Source organism: Coptis chinensis, chromosome 8 (genome assembly GCF_015680905.1).
Source record: "Coptis chinensis isolate HL-2020 chromosome 8, ASM1568090v1, whole genome shotgun sequence".
Lineage (NCBI taxonomy): Eukaryota > Viridiplantae > Streptophyta > Magnoliopsida > Ranunculales > Ranunculaceae > Coptis > Coptis chinensis.
The window spans coordinates 89,456,032-89,475,413 of NC_141463.1; the positions used below are offsets into that span (position 1 = coordinate 89,456,032).

General features: G+C 33.1%; 1 protein-coding gene and 1 pseudogene across 2 annotated transcripts; one reads left to right on the forward strand and one right to left on the reverse strand.

Moving 5' to 3' along the window:
• Window positions 1-4,614: 4,614 nt before the first annotated feature.
• Window positions 4,615-5,817, forward strand: LOC147484124 (F-box protein At2g26160-like). The gene has a single exon (XM_086579711.1). It carries the CDS (start codon window positions 4,615-4,617, stop codon window positions 5,815-5,817), a length of 1,203 nt encoding a protein of 400 aa, XP_086435837.1.
• A 5,373-nt stretch (window positions 5,818-11,190) lies between these two features.
• LOC147484125 (uncharacterized) lies at window positions 11,191-14,937 on the reverse strand (annotated as a pseudogene). The gene is made up of 5 exons (XR_015205543.1): window positions 14,913-14,937; window positions 12,590-12,872; window positions 12,408-12,497; window positions 11,833-12,188; window positions 11,191-11,710 (listed from the first exon to the last, which is right to left on the reverse strand). The product of XR_015205543.1 is annotated as an uncharacterized LOC147484125 (transcript).
• Between the last annotated feature and the right edge of the window lie 4,445 nt (window positions 14,938-19,382).

Below are 19,382 nucleotides of genomic sequence, written 5' to 3' on the forward strand. Positions count from 1 at the left end.
GTAAACCAAACTAAAGCCATTATAATCAGAAATAAATAAATTGTGTTACGTTGTAATTCGCTGGAATAGATTTATATTGGGAAATTTCATTTTAAATGATGTTCATAATTTTATATGTTCACCTGAGTCTAGCATTCCAATAAAGACCTTGTGTCAAAACACGCAAACCAACTCAGTACCAAAAATTTATTCTACAAAATCAGTAAGTGAAACATGAGTAAGATTGCGTAATGTACATTCTCAAAATTCAATTCAAATATCCAAAAATAAACGATATATTCATGTAGAGTTGCAGCTGATGTCATATAAGTTACATTTACCAATATTTTTAGGAAAGATTTTAGTTTACACTAAACAAAGTTAGGCAGCAAGGTTATGTAAGACAACGTATCAACTTTACTATGATTCGCATAATATGTCTTAAACCCTAAAACACATGTCCTAATCATCTATTAAAGATGAAACCAAGTCCTTCATTCCATCCGACCCATTCCACGTACTTTTAAAAATCTAGTTCAGACCAATATTTCCTTTGCTTAAGAATGCATAAGGGCATTTCTAATGGGGGGTGTAAAATTACACCTCCACTTAGGCTCCACGTAGGTGCCATTAGGATTTTACACCTCTAATTGTATACTATTGTATAGTTTATAAATATCTACACTCTATATTCTCCAATGGATAAAAAAAAAAAAAAAAAAAATTAAACTCGGACGTCACTTAAAGTGACGTCTGAGTGGGTCCGAGTTAAAAAATTACTTTATAATTAGAAATGGACGTTACTCGAAGTGACGTCCGAAAATTATTTCACTCAGACGTCAGTTCAAGTGTCGCCCGGACTTTTTATTAACTAATAGCGAGAGGGGAAATTCCCTACCATCTCTATTAGCTAATACACTATTACCTACCATATAACACCCCCACTGAAAAAGAGTTTTTTGATATTTAGGGTATAAAATTTCCACTCTATACAGTTTACACCGCCCATTGAAGATGCCCTAAGCCACACTAACTCTTGTACATTCGTGATAGCAATTTAGCAATCACGGGCTACTATATTACATGCATCCACCATGAGCTCATGGGAGGATTAAGTTTATCGATGATAGAATCTAGAGGATTAAGTCCGTATGGAGTTATAAGTCCCAAGTCCAAACTTGTAAAGACTTGTAAACCAAGTAGGTTACGCAGCAGAGCCAGAGGTGTATATAAAGTCGGGTTCATTTTTGCTGCAATTTTTCCAATGCTTAGTTTGCTTCCGGTCCAGTAAGAAACCTCCACCTGTCAATAAAAACGGACCCAAAGCTATTCCGTTTCTCACTCTTTATTCCCACCCAAAGTCAATTTTCCTTTATTCTTAGTACTGCCCACTGCTACCCTATAACCCTATACTAGCCTAGCACAACATGACAAAACTGAAACATAACAAAATAAAATAAGACAAAACAAAAAATAAATGAGTTGGAAAGAAAATAGAATGACTTAATTTTTTTTTTATATAACTAGCATTTCTGTTCTACAGTTCAAGGCCAAAAATATCGGCCGATATATATCAGTGATATTTTCGATATATATCATTACAAAATGATATTTTGACTGATTTACCAAAAAGAGAAATATCTCCTATATACCGATATATGTATGGGTTTTTTGGTTCAATATTTTGCCCGATATGGAAATATTGGGCCATGCTACAGTCTATAATAACATCATATATGCCAATGTGTTAAGGCCATAGTTCGTTATTTCTAACGGAATCTCGGAATTCAATTGAATATTTTGGTTTTTGAAAAAATTGAAATTTTATGTTAAGGGTCGAAAAAATGCATATTTCAAAATCTACTCGGGATATACTCGAATACCTTCCGAAATCCCAGTTTTTGAAAAATTTGGGATTTCAGCAATTCTGAAATATTTAACTATACCTTAACCATGGTTTAAAATTTCGGAATTTGTGGAATTCTGACAACTTTAAAAACTATAGTCTCGGTTTTTGAAAAATTTGGAATTTTAGCAATTCCGAAATATTGAACTGTGCCTTAACCATAGTTTAAGAATTCGGACAACTTCAAAAACTATAGTTAAGGATGTCCAAATGGGTACCCGACCCGGCCCAAATCTGACTTTTCGGGTTTTGAACGGATATCGGGTTACCCGAACCCATACCGGTTTTCAGCGGGTCGGGTTCGGAGTCGGGTATTTTGTTAAGAAGTGTGACCAAACCCTATCCTAACCCTATATTTCGGGTATCCATCGGGCTCGGGTTCGGATTTTAGATAGGATAAAGCCCGGTATAAATGAATAAATAAAACAATAAGAAACTTTATTTATATATCTACAATTTATTTCTTCTTCGGCTATCCACCAATCCTTCAAACAAAATAAAATTTCTAATGAACTTGGAAGTAATTATCATCTATACTCAGACATAATTATTTGATATGATTTAAAAATAGATAGACTCGGAATGAACTATAGACACGTGATCACGTGCAATTACTGAAAAAATTGGAAATCCCGACATAATTTTTTTTCATAATCCAATATATTAAATAACTCATCATTGTAAACATGAATGAGATCATAATCCAAATATTTCTCTAACTCATTCTTTTATATGAAATTAGTAGTATGTAATTGAAACCGGATTTGGGGTTCGGGTTCGGTTTTGGGTTTTTTAGCCCTTTTAACGGGTTTAGGGCTAAATTATCGGGTCGGGGTCGGGTCAGTCTAGGTTTAAAGAGTGTGACCAGACCCTACCCTATGTATTTCGGTTTGGGTTTGGATTTGGGTTTTGTCGGGTTCGGGCAGGGTTCGGTGCGGGTATTTTGTTCGGGTTTTGGGCGGGTTTCGGGCAAAATGGACATCCCTAACTATAGTCCGATTTTTGAAAAATTCGGAATTTCAGCAATTCCAAAATATTGAACTATGCCTTGACCATAGTTTAAGATTTTCGACAACTTCAAAAACTATAATTCTAATCGGGTCATCGAGTATATTCCGAGTAGATTTTGAAATATATGAGAAAAATTCAGAATATGAATTTTGAATTTTTAGACCGTAACCTTAATTTTTCGATATCTCTAAAAATCAAAATATTTGGCAGAATTCCGAGATTCCGTTCGAAATCAAGAACTATGATCATATCGTTTCTTTATTATTTTTTATTCGAAAATTTTTACCATCTTTTTTTTCATTTGAGTTTGATATGAACAATTGAATATCAAACTTGACTTCGAGTTTAATATGGGGCTCAAGCTCGAGTTGTTTTGCACTACGAGTTCGAGTTCAAGCACAAACTCAAACGAGTCGGATATTACAATATAATACTGATACTTGTTGGATATTATTATTTTAAAAAAAAACTTAAATAAAGGGACTCTTGCAAATGAGTTTGTTTTTTAGAGTAGGGTTTGCAATTGCAAAGGAACTCGTAGTGCACTTTGTAGCGCGCTTGTCACCTCTCTCGTTGTAATTTGATTATATATCAATATAATATTAATTAAAAAAAAAAAATGCAAAAAAAAAATGTTAAATTGGTCAAACCAAGCCCAAAGGTCCTAGTCCAATTGACCAACCCTAGTTGAGAGTCAAAATTTGAGACTTGTTACATGCCTCCATTTTCAATTTTTGATACTTAATTATTATTAATTTTTTCTTGTAGTATCACTTATAATAGTTTTTTCTTGTAGTATCACTTATAATAGTTTGAGACTATAGTTTTTGAAGTTGTCGAAATTCTTAAACTATGGTTAAGGCATAGTTCAATATTTCGGAATTGTTGAAATTCTGAATTTTTTCAAAAATCGGGACTATAGTTTTTGAAGTTGTCGAATTCCATAAATTCTGAAATCTTAAACCATGGTTAAGACATAGTTCAATATTTGAAATTGCTGAAATTCCAAAATTTTCAAAAATCGGATTTGGAAGGTATTCGAAAGTATATCCAGAGTAGATTTTGAAATATGCAATTTTTAGACCCTTAATATAAAATTCTAAATTTTTCAAAACCAAAATATTCAATTGAATTCGAGATTCCGTTGAAATAACTAACTATGGCCTTAACACATTGGCATATATGATGTTATTATAGACTGTAGTATGGCCCAATATTTCCATGTCGGGCGAAATATTGGACCCCAAAAAACCAGTACATATCGATATATATGTGATATTTCTCTTTTTGGTAAATCAGTCAAAATATCATTTTGTAATGATATATATAAAAAATATCACCGATATATATCGGCCGATATTTTTGGCCTTGGACTGTAGAACAGAAATGCTAGTTATACAAAAAAAAAAAAATTAAGTCCTTCTATTCTCTTTCCAGCTCATTCAGTTTTTGTTTTGTCTTATTTCATTTTGTTTTTTTTTCAGTTTTGTCATGTTGTGCTATACTAGTATAGGCTAGCAGGCGCAGTACTAAGAATAAAGGAAAATTGACTTTTGGGTGGAGTAAAGAGGGAAAAACGGAATGAGTTTTGGGTCCGTTTTTATTGACAGGTGGAGGCTTTTTACTGGACCGGAAGCAAACTAACCATAGAAAAATTGCAGCAAAAATGGACTCATATAAAGTCCCTTTGTCAAGTCTTTCCTTATATATCTCTGACGATGGAAATTTCAACAATGAATAATTTTAGCGGCTGGAGTGAATTGCTTGGTGATCTCATAGATGAGATCCAAAAACGTCTAACCCTCGCTGATTTGATCCGATTTGGTTGTGTATGCTCGTCTTGGAATTCTCTTTCGGGCTCGTTTCTCAGCCACAAAGGTCGTCTACCATGGCTAATAGTTCCTTTTTTTGTGGATCCCAATGTAGGAAGAGAGACGAATTGTTGTAGTGATGGTATCCTCGGGTTTTTCAGTATTTTGGATGGATTGACATATAAAGTTGAGATACCGGAGTTACTTGGACGTCGTATATGCGGAACTGCTTTTGGTTGGTTTATTACAGTTCACGGGAATTCAGAGATGCAGCTATTGCATCCGTTCACTAGAAAGGTAGTCCAACTCCCTGCTCTTACTAAGTTTCCTTTCGCTATTGGTACTCGTTTCTCGGAAGAAAAAGGCATCCTCCTTTATCTGATGCAGCAGGGTCTCGATGACACTAAGAATATATCTGAGTGTGACTCAGAATACATGCGTGATATTAACTTATACAAGGCAGTTACTAATTCTTCTCAACCCACTGTAGTCATCGCTATCCCAGCGCTTTACAGGCAGTTGTACTTTTGTAGGCCGGGAAAAGACAATAAGTGGAAGAGAGTAGTAGGTAAAACTGTTATTTACTCCGATGTTACGGTTTATAAAGAAGAATTTTATGCTGTCAGGTACACTGGAGAGGTGGATGTCATCAAGGGCCTTGATGATGCTGATGGTCCTTGTGTACCCACTACATCTTTTGTTATTTCGGCACCGGCCCTTCATACTTTAAACAATTATCTGGTGGAATCTTCCAATGAATTGTTGCATGTATTAAGGATGTTCAATCCTATAGAGGACAAAACTTATCGTTTCACTAAAAAATTTACCGTATTCAAGCTAGATTTTAGTGGTCCCAATTGGGTGGAGGTTAAAGATCTGGGTGATTGTGCGTTGTTTGTGGGCTTTAATAACTCTTTCTCTGTTGTTGCATCTGATTTTCCCGGATGTAAAAGAAACTGCATTTACTTTGCTGATGACGACATGGATAGCTTCTTCACTGGCCATGATAAAGGTATTTTCGATTTAGAGACATGTACTATTGAGAAAATTTGCACAATTGATTCCCAACGTATTTGTCCACGTCCTTTATGGTATTTAACAAATACCTAATAGGTTTAGGGACTTGGTAATAGGTTTAGGGACTTGGTGTATTGGTATTCAACAAATACCTAATAGGTTTAGAGACTTGGTGTATTGTTATTTTCAGCGATCTTTGTACATTGATACGGGTAAAATGTGAAGGAAATTTTATTTTGTTTTCGGTGATGTATTTGTACGTACCATTTTATTTTGACCCTCCATTGTGGAATTGTGTTCTAGTAGATTGTCTCATGATCGATACATAGTGGGTCAATGTATCAGGGGGATGCCAGTTTAAGGACACTTCCTCTTCCCGTTTCTCCATTGTAGAGCTGTAGCCGTGAGGAAATATAAACATTCTTTTGTGATCTATTTTTTTTTATTTTCATTCGGCATGTTTAGACTTTAGACCCTTAAAGTCAATCAGGTCTTGAAATGTGTAGAGCCTGTAGTGTTACAAACTTACAGTGCCCTTCTTATAGAGAACAAATTCTTACTCCGTTACTTTTCAAGTTATTCTTTAATCCACAAAGCAAAACTAGGTAGGACTGTAGGAGACATGGCAAGAAGGTAATCACTAATCACACCATATTAGTAATCAATATAAGAAATTCATGACCATTTATATTATGTAACAATTTAAATATTCATAATAATCCAATACAACTTCATGCGATATTTTCCTTAAGCAGTCCTATTACAAAAAAGATAGAAATTCATTTTTTTTCATTTACTTGTAGTAGACTCCTAACATGATCTTGGAAGGTGTTGAACACTTGAACCCAGGTCTATGGTCACAACTCCTACAGCGTTACCAATTGAGCCAGCACCGATAGCTTTTAAGAGCGTTACCAATTGAGCCAGCACCGATAGCTTTTAAGAGTCTTCCAATCTGGAGCATACCAGCTTGTAAACAACACAAGATACATTAGCTTCTAATATCTTTATACCATGGGGAGGTTAAAAACAATAGCCCGTTAAGTTTAAGGATCGATGCATGAATTCAGCATTATAGTCCATCTCTAGAGACATTCAAATCCGTTGAGGTTGGCTCCTACTACAATCAAATGCTTACTAGTAATTTAGGAACCCTGCATAACCAATGCAAATGGAAATGTTAAGCGATCAATTAAACAACTAAAGAGAAATCTACATACGCAAACCAAAAACTAGAATACAAGAGTCTGACTATTGTTCGGAAATTCTGCATTGCCTAGTCGAGGGAGAAATTGAGGTAGAATTTTTCACCTAAGGGGATCACAAAATACAAGTCAAACTTCAAACTCAAAAATTTCCGAAATACAAATCAAACACAAAGTATCGTTTTACTAAAAAATTCACTGTTGTCAAGCTAGATTTTAGTGGCCCCTATTGGGTGGAGGTTAAAGATCTAGGCGATTGTGCGTTGTTGGGGCTTTAATAACTCTTTCTCTTTAGTTGCATCTGATTTTCATGGATGTAAAAGAAACTGCATTTACTTTTCTGATGACGACATGGATAGCTTCTTCACTGGCCATGATAAAGGTGTTTTCGATTTAGAGACATGTACTATTGAGAAAATTTGTCCTATTGACTTTGAGTTAGTTAATAAAGCCTTAACTTATGGCATTTGCTAATAAATCCATATAGATTATTCGAGTGTTGTAATGTAACGTCCCACAGTGTACCAATTAATATTGTCCCAATTAGTTTGATATCTAAGGTGTTAGATGTATGAGAAATTTTTAATTGGTTAATGGCATTATTTGATATGTTAATTGTTATATATTCGTTGTAGCATTGGACTTCAATCTAAAATATTTCTGGATTGTATGTAGGTATATTCTTATGTGTGTTAGTATGTGATGATGTAATAGATAGTTTAATAATACATAGTGGCTTGATCCATGAGTGAAACGGATTAGATTTAGCCATTTAGGGGAGGTTCGGGGGAATGCAAGTTTAGATGCTCCTTGGGTACTTTATAGTTTCTTCAGATGCTCTTCTGAGTGGGAGGGAGCGGTTGGGCGTACTGGCAACTTGTTGTTTTGGGAAGGTTAGACTAGTTCCCATGAAGGTTGTATGACATGGGCATAAAATTCCTTAAGTTTGTGTCTCTTAGGTTCAACTCTGGTTAAGTCCTTGTGTTATTTTCACTAGCAAATAGGCACATGTTTTTGCACGTGGTAATTATCTGTGTTTATGATTTTGGGCTTTTGGCCCAAGCCCCACCATGTTTTCCATCTCCAAAACCAAAACTGCCGGTACTTTACTTTTTTATGTGTACCATATTTTAGTGGTAGGGTTTCTCTTACAGTCTCTAAAAAAACAGGTGGTGTGACCTTTCGAAATAGGCAGTGGTTCGAAACAGTGCTTTATGCCGAAATGGTGTGTCTTTTCGAAACATGTGACTTTTCAAAGAGTTGCTTACTTTTTCCCAAGAGTCATTTGTGTTGTTTGAAGAAGATGCCACTCACCTATAAATAGTGGATGAATTTGGAGAGAAAAATACACCGAGATCACACGAGAGTTCGATATTTCTCTTCCCTCCGTTCTTAGTCAAATACTATGTTGTGTTATTTGATTCTATAGAATTGAAGTGCTAGCTTTCTATAGAAGGAAATCCGTTTCTATTTTGGGAGGCAGTTTCCCATCAAGCTTCAAGCACCGTGAGGGGGAAAATCTGTCTTAAGGACATAGTGTATCTACACTAGGCTCGGATTTAATTAAGAAATACAAGACACTTACAAGACAAAAGATTTGTATCGTTTGGTAATTGGTAAAGAGTAAGTACAATTAAGTTGTATATTCCTAACATGCTATCCATTGTGAGAAGATCATATCCACAAAAAATAAGGTCTTAATTCAATTTGTAAGTCGATAGAGTGGCTATAATGGGAATGGCTCTAGCCCTATATATATATAGGTATAGTCCTTCTCTTAAAAGTAACTACTTAAGTTAACTTTAAAATAAGTACGTAAATAAAACTTCACCTATAAAATGAATTTAAACCTATTTTTTTGTGGATATGATATACTCAATATTAAGATCATCTCTACAAAATTTCAGCTCATTTGGAAACCTCTAACATTGGCAAAAAACAATTACAAAAATTCAATATTTCTGGACCGTTAGATTTCTTTTTAAAGATGACAACAATTTTTATCTATGTTAGCGGTTTCCAAATGAGCTGAAATTTTGGAAAGATAATCATTATGGTGAGTGCTTCATAACCACAAAAAATTAGGTTTGAAATTGTAGGTGTTTTGTAGGTGAAAAGTTTTTTCGCATATGGGGATATATACTTATTTTAAGTTAAATTAAGTAGCTACTTTTTATGAGCCAAATTATTATATATATATAACTCCCATTAACACACACACAAGATGAGCCAATCTATTAGTGTGTATTACACCCCCTAGATACTCGTTATTAATCCTAATATTTATAACTAAAATAATTCGACTTTATTATATTAATATTTTTTTGTTTTAGTCATAAATATTAGGATTAACAAATTACACCTCCTAGATGCCAATGGGGGGGCCAATTTAGTGGGGCCTTCTTTGATATCTCCACCTTGCTCACAAAATCTCACCATCTCTCGCTCGTTGCAAATGTATACATGTTTCTACATGACCTTCTATCATAGAGGTTATAATATGCGAGGCCTTGATCATAAATGGGACATTTTAAGTGTTGGAAGCCTACCGAATGAGTTCAAAAAATTGTTTAAGCTATTCAATTCGAACTTCTACAATGCAATATCTGCACCGTAATGGAGTTTCTCATTTTATCATTTTATCAGTGTGGACTAGAGGAATTGTATGCATGTTCAGCAAATAACAAATAGCTTTCGTCTCGAGTCGACTTACAAATAAGATCTAACTTCCATTAAAAAATATTGGATCTTATAACCATTTTGAGTAACATTCTCCCATACTATGACAACTTGGGTGACCTATGAACCATTAAGATAAACAGTTATTTCCTCTTCCATGGCGCTACCATACAAGACTGGTTACCCAGCACCTTCCTGATCAAGTGCATTCTTCTATAGATCCACCAATGTTGACTTACCACCACCTGATTATATTGAAATATCCAACCATGCATATTCAAAAAGTATGCCAGTATATGATCAAGTTCTATGAATTCAACTTTTCAAACTTTAGAAATGTTTAATGCTCCAAGAGTAACCAAATGATTGGTGTTAGTTGAAAACAGTTATATAATATGTACTAAGAAAGCAGGCATCTACCTAGTTAATTAAGGCTTCAAAAATCACACAAGGGATATCGCATTAGATATAAACGACCGCTTTGAAGATCTTTGTGGAGACTATCTTGGCCTACAGTACTAACATAAAAGGAAATGGAGGAGAAAAGGGTCAGAGGCTGGGCTGCAAGAGACTCATCTGGAATTCTATCTCCATACTCATCCAGGCTTGCATCCACCACTCTGTGCATATATTTCTCTTTCTTCTTTTGACGTCCATCGATATCGGTGAAATCAGGAAAACAGGACATGAGGATCTAACTTTCAAGGTTCTTTATTGTGGCATAGATCACACTGATCTTCATCAGATGAGGAGTGAGATTCACATGACCAATTACCCCTTGGTCCCAGGGTAAGCATTTCTCCCACCACCAAACTATGAGAGAAAAATAATGTTTCAATGATAATAAGTGATCCACCTATGGAATGGAGCGCATGCATCCCATTGTAAGACTTCCACACAGTGTGAACCAATTCATACAATGCACAATTCTCTTTAAGATGTAGTTTCTATTGGCCAGTTAAATCTGATATATGCATGTGTATGAAACTTTATAGGCATGAGGTAGTAGGAAAAGTTTTGGAGGTCAGATCAAATGTAATGAAAAATATAGATTAATTAAAATTGAAAGTGGAAAAGAGTTTGAACCTTTTCTAAGTATATTTTTTTTCGGATTTCAATCAGGAGTCTATTTCCTTCAAGGAAACTAATTAACAAATGCTTCCGTTAATTATGTACAGATCATGGAATCATGGTACGTATTTCTACTATTGCTCCCAGAAACATGCTCATAAGGAGTCATGTAACATGCATATTCTCATTATCATAACAAAAAAAAAAAAAAAAAAAAAAAAGATGCATATTCTCTATTAAGTGATTTCTCAACGGCAATGTATGAACATCAATATCAAAACACATTGAAGTAGTACCACAATTGAACTTATTAGAAGATTAATGTTTTCAAAGTGACATCCACGATATGAAGAAGGTTGCATACTCCCATTCAACTACTGGAAAACCGATTAAGTGATTGGTGGTTTCTCAATGTCATGGCATGCACAACAATATCAAAAGAGCTAGCAAAAACACATTATTGAAGCTAAGTAGCACAACAAATTCAACTTAATATAATATTATTCTTAAGTGGCATCCAAGCTATGAAGAAGACATGCAGACTACTGACGAACAAATTGTTCTTAAACGTACATATAGTAAGCCAAGATGATTTTCTATTGCATATTTAGCTAAGGGTATCATAATGACACAAACAGGTTCAATTTCAATGTCGGAAAACAGGGGTTAGTGTATAATGACTCGAGTGGCAAAACCACGGGTTAAATTCTAGTATATAGATAAGTGTCGGGTAGAATAAGTTATGAACTCTAACCCTAATTTTCCTTTCTCCATTCTTCTTCTTCTTCATCCCATCCACTAACACCTCTGATCTTGATACTATGATGTTGTTGTGATTCTCCTAACATCTCACAACACATTCAAAGCCATTCATGTCAAGTTTACCAGTTACAAATTTCCCATTTCTCCTACGAGTTTGTTGTTCATGTATAGATGCCCAAAGTTTCTCAATGGCACGTCTCTGTTGGGTGGTGAACCTGTCTATGTTATCAAAAGCATGCCTCACCAAGATATCTATGACAGTTTGGCACCTGTACAAAATAAATAAATATATTTAAAAAAATGGGAAGAAAAAAAGGTGTAAGATACCACGAAATACTGAAAGATACAAAACGCAAAAAGTGGAGTGACGGGATTTGGCAGAAAATCTAACCATGGGATTCTGTAACGTCGTGCGGCAACAGAGAATTAAAGCTTCCCACTTTGATCTGAGAAATCTCTTGGACTCTTCTTCTTCTGCCTCAGTCCAAATGATTCCTTTTTTTCTGTTGGTCTTTCGTCTTTCTTTGATGTGGCTGAAAGTAGAGCATCTAGCCCAAAAGGATCAAGCTCTGCTTTCTCGTTTGACTGAGCTGAACCAGCCGAGGGCACATTTTCCTGATCATGACCATCTGCAGATGCCACTGCATTCTCATCTGTCAGGATCTCAGCTTCCTCCACACCATCTAACTTGGTGGCAACTGGAAGACTAGAGATGGTTTCTTTGATCTGTCCACCTGCTTTTGAAAACTAGAAGATGCTCATATCACACCAAACACAAATAAGAGACATCAGCGGTCACAGCCATTCAAAACAAAAATAATAATTACATGCAAGAATCTTTTTGTAAACTATTAACTTAAAGAAAGGCATGAAAACCCTAAGGAAAGAAAAAATGAGACAGACAACAAACACCACTCATCCCAAAGCTGTACCAATCAAAACAAAAGCAAGTTGGAATACACATACCACAAAGCTATCATCTGTATATAGATCATTTCCCACCACAGCCCTAATCCTCCACATAGTTAAGTGGTTTTTCTGCTTCTTACTGAAGTACTGCAATAAAATAAAGTAGGAGAGATCCCATCAAACATTTATAATTCTGCAAAGAAATGTCAAAAATGTATACATAAGTTTTGAAGCCTTGCATCAGTGACATCTTGGGTGGCTGTGAACAGAGAATGATAATCTGCTCTTAGTGAAGGCTCTGTACAAGCTGTGGCCCAAGACATTGCATTCTCCAGTATGTAAAAGAAGTAATCAACTGTTCCTGGCTTAACACTGCCTGCCTGAATCAGCTGCACAGCGAGCTTTGATGGTTTGCTGAACTTCGTGGGGATGCAATCTTCTGCATCGCTTCAATCACTTGTGTTTCGGATGCTTCAACTGTTGTTTTGAAATTTACCCCCTTTTGGGATGTAGATGCTGCCTCTGAAAACAACAACTAACGATTTTACTATTTAAACTTTACAAATAAACTATGTTACATGGACACGCCATATTTTGAAAATAATCCGTGTCATGTACGTATCCATGTGTATGTGTCGGACACATATCAAACATATTGTACCTCACTTTTTGCTATTTTGCCGTGTGAGACACTTTGTATCCGTGTCAATGTAACTTAGCAAATAACTGAATAAACAGCAGAACAAATCCATAATTAGATATGACGACTTGTGATTCTTCTCGCTCGTACCTTGGGGGAGTACCATACACAACACTAAAAATGGAAAATGATAGAAGATGAGATACCCAAAAGGGACAACATTGACAATCTTCAGGAAAAGGGATGACTCTTCATTTTATTGATTCAGTCAAAAATTTGGTTTATCTATGATATTGAACAAATGTGGTGGTTTAGTATCCGCTATTCTAAGAGACAGTACTTCTATTCTGCAATTAAAGAATGCCAAATGACTCAACAACTAACACCGCTGTAGCTCTACGATATATAAAGTACCAATTATGCAGATGATAACACTATCTATATCATATCACATTAGTTTGAACACCATGTTAATATGTAGATAAAGCATTAAAGCTCCATAATGTTCTAAGTCTATAACTTTCAAACTGTTATTAAAAATATATAATTCCACAATACTCCATACTGGAGGTTGTTTCCGTTTAAGAGAGCTTTTAAGAATTGGAGCTGGAGTGCATTGTTTATTTGTTGTGTAGTTTGAACATTGTTCTGGAATTAAGGATGAAGAAGAAGAAGAAAAAGAAGAAGAAGGTGGTGGTAATCCTAGAAACAAGTTATCTACCATAGCCAAAAATCCAACAAGAAAGAAGAAGCTCTTAACAATGGTGGACTCAGTTTGACATAGCGAGTTGACTCGTTGTAACTCGTATATGGGCCTAAACCCGTTCGATTGGGGCCTAAACAATTAGTTTATGGGCCTACAGTTGTTGGATATTTTGCAGCCCATGTTTCAGTAAGGTGAACAACAATTTGATGGCGCATTTCACAGTTCAGGTCTCATTAGTTCATTTGAGAACTTAAACGTTAATTAAACTAGAGTGTTCAGAGACATTGAATAATTGATTTTAATTTTTGATTAAGGGCATTTCATGGTAGAAAAAAGGTTGGTCTAATTTAAAGGTCCATGTTAATTATGGTATACTATACTAATAGAGATGTGATGCAAAAAGTGTACATTATTGTTTCCTCCTAACTAAAAATTTTTCCTTTGTTTTTTGGTCCCTTCTTTTACCTTGTAAAATTGTTTACAATTAAATACAAAATCATCTTTAAAAAAAATATATTCAATTAAACAAGGAATTGACATTGTTTGGTAGAACTTGTTGGTGCATTTTTAGTGCATTATAGTATTACTCAATAAATAGAAGTCTTGATTCGACATTGAGAATACAAGAAGGCGAGCACGGATGAGAAAAGGGTGGCGAGGATACTCTGTAAAATTTTATTGATTATTGTTAAGTTGTAAATAGACATGCATGATAACTAAGGCAGGCAATATCTGAGTTTTAATCGAAATAAAACAGTGTTAATCGAAATAAAACATAATCAATTGGTATTCTTTTCATAGGTAAATCTATGGCCGAACTTGGAACAATGCTCGCTAACTTCTGCTATTGTGTTCGTTGCATTTTTACAGAAAACGCATCTGTATTCCAAATTCCGATGAATCTGCACAAATAAAATAAAATAAAAATAAAAATATAAAATATATATATATATATATATATATATATAAAAAAACAATTAAAAAAGTTTTAAAAAAAAAGTGTTGACTAACGGTTGATGAGTGAGTGGCTACATCATTTGTGGAGTCAAAACTTTTTGTTTGGGCACAGACTACGCATAGCCACAGTTTCTCGGCGCCAGGGACCGGAATTTGATCCGCCATTTGTGTTTTGAAAATATTTGTTTTTGACTCAGAAAGGGTGCGACTGATGGTGCTTATATAGTGACGTTATGATTTAAATTCATCACACAATTACCTTCATCACACACAATTACCTTCATCCTGGCTCCGTCCTTGGAATGTGAAAGCTGAACTAGTAGTGAAGCTTATAAAAATGAGGAAAACCAAGGTCTTAAAGCCTTTTGATGAAAATCAAATTTAGTAAAATGATAGGCATTTGATAAAAATCAAATTTTTTGTTATTAAGATAAAATGTAAATAACATGATTACACAATCTCAACATACCACATATCAACAACGGATAACTTTAGTAAAATGAAATATTCTAGAAAAGAACACATCTCTTTTAATTTTTATAATTATAAACTGAACATTGGAGGAACAGATGACATAGAATAACATTGTTAAGAATTATCATGGTAGGTGTGTCAACCGGCCCACAAATGCACTTACGATAAAATGATCAGAATCCCCCTTATTGTTTGTAATGTCAATAAAAATTATTTTATTTTCCAAAAATAAACTATATATTGTATGTTGACTTTCCAACAATAACATGTTTTACTACATGTACATAGATTGTTTTATGAGGTAAGTTGAAATAAATTTTATTTCTCAATAAAATTAATGTCATCAATTTTATTTATTATCTTAAAGTAATTACTTTATTTAATTTGTAGCAGGAAAAAAAAACCTTTATTTAATATGTTAACTTTGCTATGGATTTGTCAATGATAAATCTTTCGTTTCGTTTCTGATTGCAAATCTTGTATGTGGTATGAAAATAAATTAAACATATTATGATGCAACATTTATATGAGAGTAAAGGTTTATGCATGTAACGTTATTGAAAAAGAAAATTAGCGATGTTAATATGTATCATCATCCAAACTTTTGTTAGACATGTACCAATACAACAGCATCTTCTATTCTTTATCAATACAAAATCCTATTAATTCTCCCATTTTATCATTTATTTAAATAATAAAATAATAATAATAATAATCTCCAAATAAATAAATAAATAAATAAAACAGATAATAATGAAAACCATGCATAACAAATTACATAACTCATAAGTCAAGTTGTCCATTTGCAAAATCAAATTGCCTTTTCGCTTATTCTAGAAAAGAACACATCTCTTTTAATTTTTATAATTCTAAACAAAACAATAGAGGAACAAATGACATAGAATAGCATTGTTAAGAATCATCATGGTAGGTGTGCCAACCGGCCCACAAATGCACTTACGATAAAATTATAAAAATCCCTTATTGTTTGTAATGTCAATAAAAATTATTTTATTTTCCAAAAATAAACTATATATCGTATGTTGACTTTCCAACAATAACATGTTTTACTACATGTACATAGATTGTTTTACGAGGTAAGTTGAAATAAATTTTATTTCTCAATAAAATTAATGTCATCAATTTTATTTATTATCTTAGAGTAATTACTTTATTTAATTTGTAGCAGAAAAAAAAACTTTATTTAATAAGTTAACTTTACTATGGATTTGTTAATGATAAATCTTTCGCTTTCTGATTGCAAATCTTATATGTGGTATGAAAATAAATTAAACATATTATGATGCAACATTTATATGAGAGTAAAGGTTTTTGCATAACGTTATTGAAAAAGAAAATTAAAAAAGAAAATTAGTGATGTTAATATGTATCACCATCCAAACTTTTGTTAAACATGTACTCATACAACAACATCTTCTATTCGTTATCAACTAGGTAATGCCCGTGCCTTTGGCACGGATTGTTTTTGAATTTCTTGATTTGTATTGATTTTTTTTAATATTATTTATTTATTTAATATTATTTTTGCTTGTTTAGATTCACTAATATTTTCTCCTAGCCACAGTTTTAACAAACATCATCTCTATGTTCGTCTCTTATTTAAATAATAATTATTGATTCATTATTTTATGATTTTGGTACAATTTTTTTTGTCTTGAACATATATATTTTAATTCATGTATTTTTCACAATTTCAAGAAATAAAACAAAAACAAAAAGTACTTGTGAAAAATTCATCCAACCGAAACAATTTTGACTAATATGATACATTAAACGTGCTTGTCCACAAACTTTATACATCACACATGTTTTGGCAATATGCATCCCTAGCATGTATATACACCCTCCAAATGATTTAGTTTCCGATATTAAAAAATAAAATAAACTAAAAAAAAAAAATATATATATATATATATATATATATATATATATATATATATATATATATATATATATATATATATATATATATATAGGGGAGGGATAGAGGCACATTCATTGTATTATACATTATATTACATTTTAGACATACAAATGAATTAAGGCCTAGTTTTTGTGGAGATGATCTCCCCACCATGAAGATCGTTCTCACAAAAAATCATAATATTTGGATATGTCTAACCATGTAAAAATTAGTGTTCATTTGTGTTTATTTTTGAACTTTTCATCTAACGGTCTAAAAGTTTTGTAAGCATGTTATAATGTTAGACTTAATATGAATATGATATACGCTCCAGCTAGCCATGAAGGCACAAATTATGTTGTCGTCTTTTATCTTTGGTGCTATCTCTACACGTCTATGAACACCATGTCACAAAGAATTTTGGCAAAACCTTCTTTGTGTTTGTTACTTTGGGATATTGAAGCAACACAACCACTGTTGACATTGAAAATGTAAACAAAAAACCTATGCAAATTGCAAATATACCAAAGTTACCGGGCAGGTAATTGAACCATACTATACAATTGAGAATATTCACTGCAACAGTTAACTACACTTTGAGCAATCCTTTGCACATTGTAAGGTATATCAACAAATGTTAATTTGCTCTTGTTCGACTCATGACGGCACACCTGACTCATCTCTTACTTCAGCGTAACCGATAAAGTATAAGACATGAAATAAAAAATATAAAAAGATTTGTGTCAAATTCACTCTACAAAAATTATTTTGAACATACTTCAACGGACTGAACATAAAATTTTGTAGTTCAAAAGAAACTTAAATATATATATATATATATATATATATATATATATATATATATATATAATAAACGGTGACTACATGCACTGGAGGTACGTACTTTTCCTAAATTTCATAATTTGATTTCATTTTATGGTTTTGAATTGTTTTTTTTGTTTATTTCATTTTCGTTAACTCATAGTTTTTCTATAATTCCAACTGTTCATCGAGACGATGTAAACCAACTATCCATTTTAAAGTGTTGCATAATGGTTTTGTCGTCCTCATATTTTAACGTCTCGCATGTTATTGATTGATATTGAAATCCAACTATTTTAGAGTATGTCTCATCCTATATTTTAACCAGTTAACTCTGTAGTAATATCCAATTCATACTTGTCATAACTTTCCGATCCGTTTTTAAATTCTTGTAAGCTATCAATTAAGAAATTAAAATATCCATGAAAAAGCCTCATTGAACTGTTGATCACCTCTATAAGAACTTCTCAATAAACTTGTTATTTTTTATTTTGATTTTTTCGTAGACTTGTCTTTTAATAAATTGCTTTTGGAAAAATGGTAGAAACCTTAAATAATTTGCTAATTTTATTTTAGTATTTTAGATAGTTTAAATTTTTGGCATATACTGTAATACCCCGGTCCGTGTGGGAATATACTGCATCGCCTAGCCCGTGAAGCGAGATTGAAACAGGTACTTGGAAAGGTGTCTATCCTGTGGGGCAAGGGTCGCCTCATGTATGAATTCTAGCATCTATGAAGTTGTTTGAGATCTGAGACATAAGTAATTCATCCGCCAAATCCCAACATAGAGATTTTTTTTTTCCGGATTTATGGATTCATGGAAACTATGTAGTGAAGTTTGCTCATGTAGGAGTAGTCATAGGATGGGTGGCCTCCTGAAAACTTGTTGTCGGTGTCAAAAAACCTCACACTGTGGTGACTATGTGGGAACAATCGATGTGTAGGATTTTTGATTCCTTAAATATCAACTTAGATAATAAAAAAAAAAAATTGAAAATTTTGATTGAACTGAGTTATTTATTTTAATTTTTGAAATATTGCTAAAAGCATTAATTAATTTGATATTATTGGAAAATTATTTTTTAATTACCTAATTAAACCATTATTTATTGATTTGCAAAATTAATAAAAAAAATTAACTATCATTATTTATTGATTTAATAAATTAATGAAAAGTTTTAATTACCAATTAAACCATTATTTATTGATTTGCTTAATTAATAACAAATTTTAACTATCATTATTTATTGATTTAATAAATAGAAGTCTTAATTACTATTATTTGATTTGGTAAATTAATGGGAAGTCTTAATTACCATCAAACTCCAACACGTGGCGGAACGGTGGCCCTCGATTTATACCCGCTCATATTGAATCCCAGCCGTAGGTCATAAAACTTCCCTCCCTTGTTATATTAGATATAAAATCCTAGAAGCCTCACAAGGTCTCTTCACTGCAATCTCTCAACCGTTAGATAGCTTATCTGAAGAAATATACACTAAATTT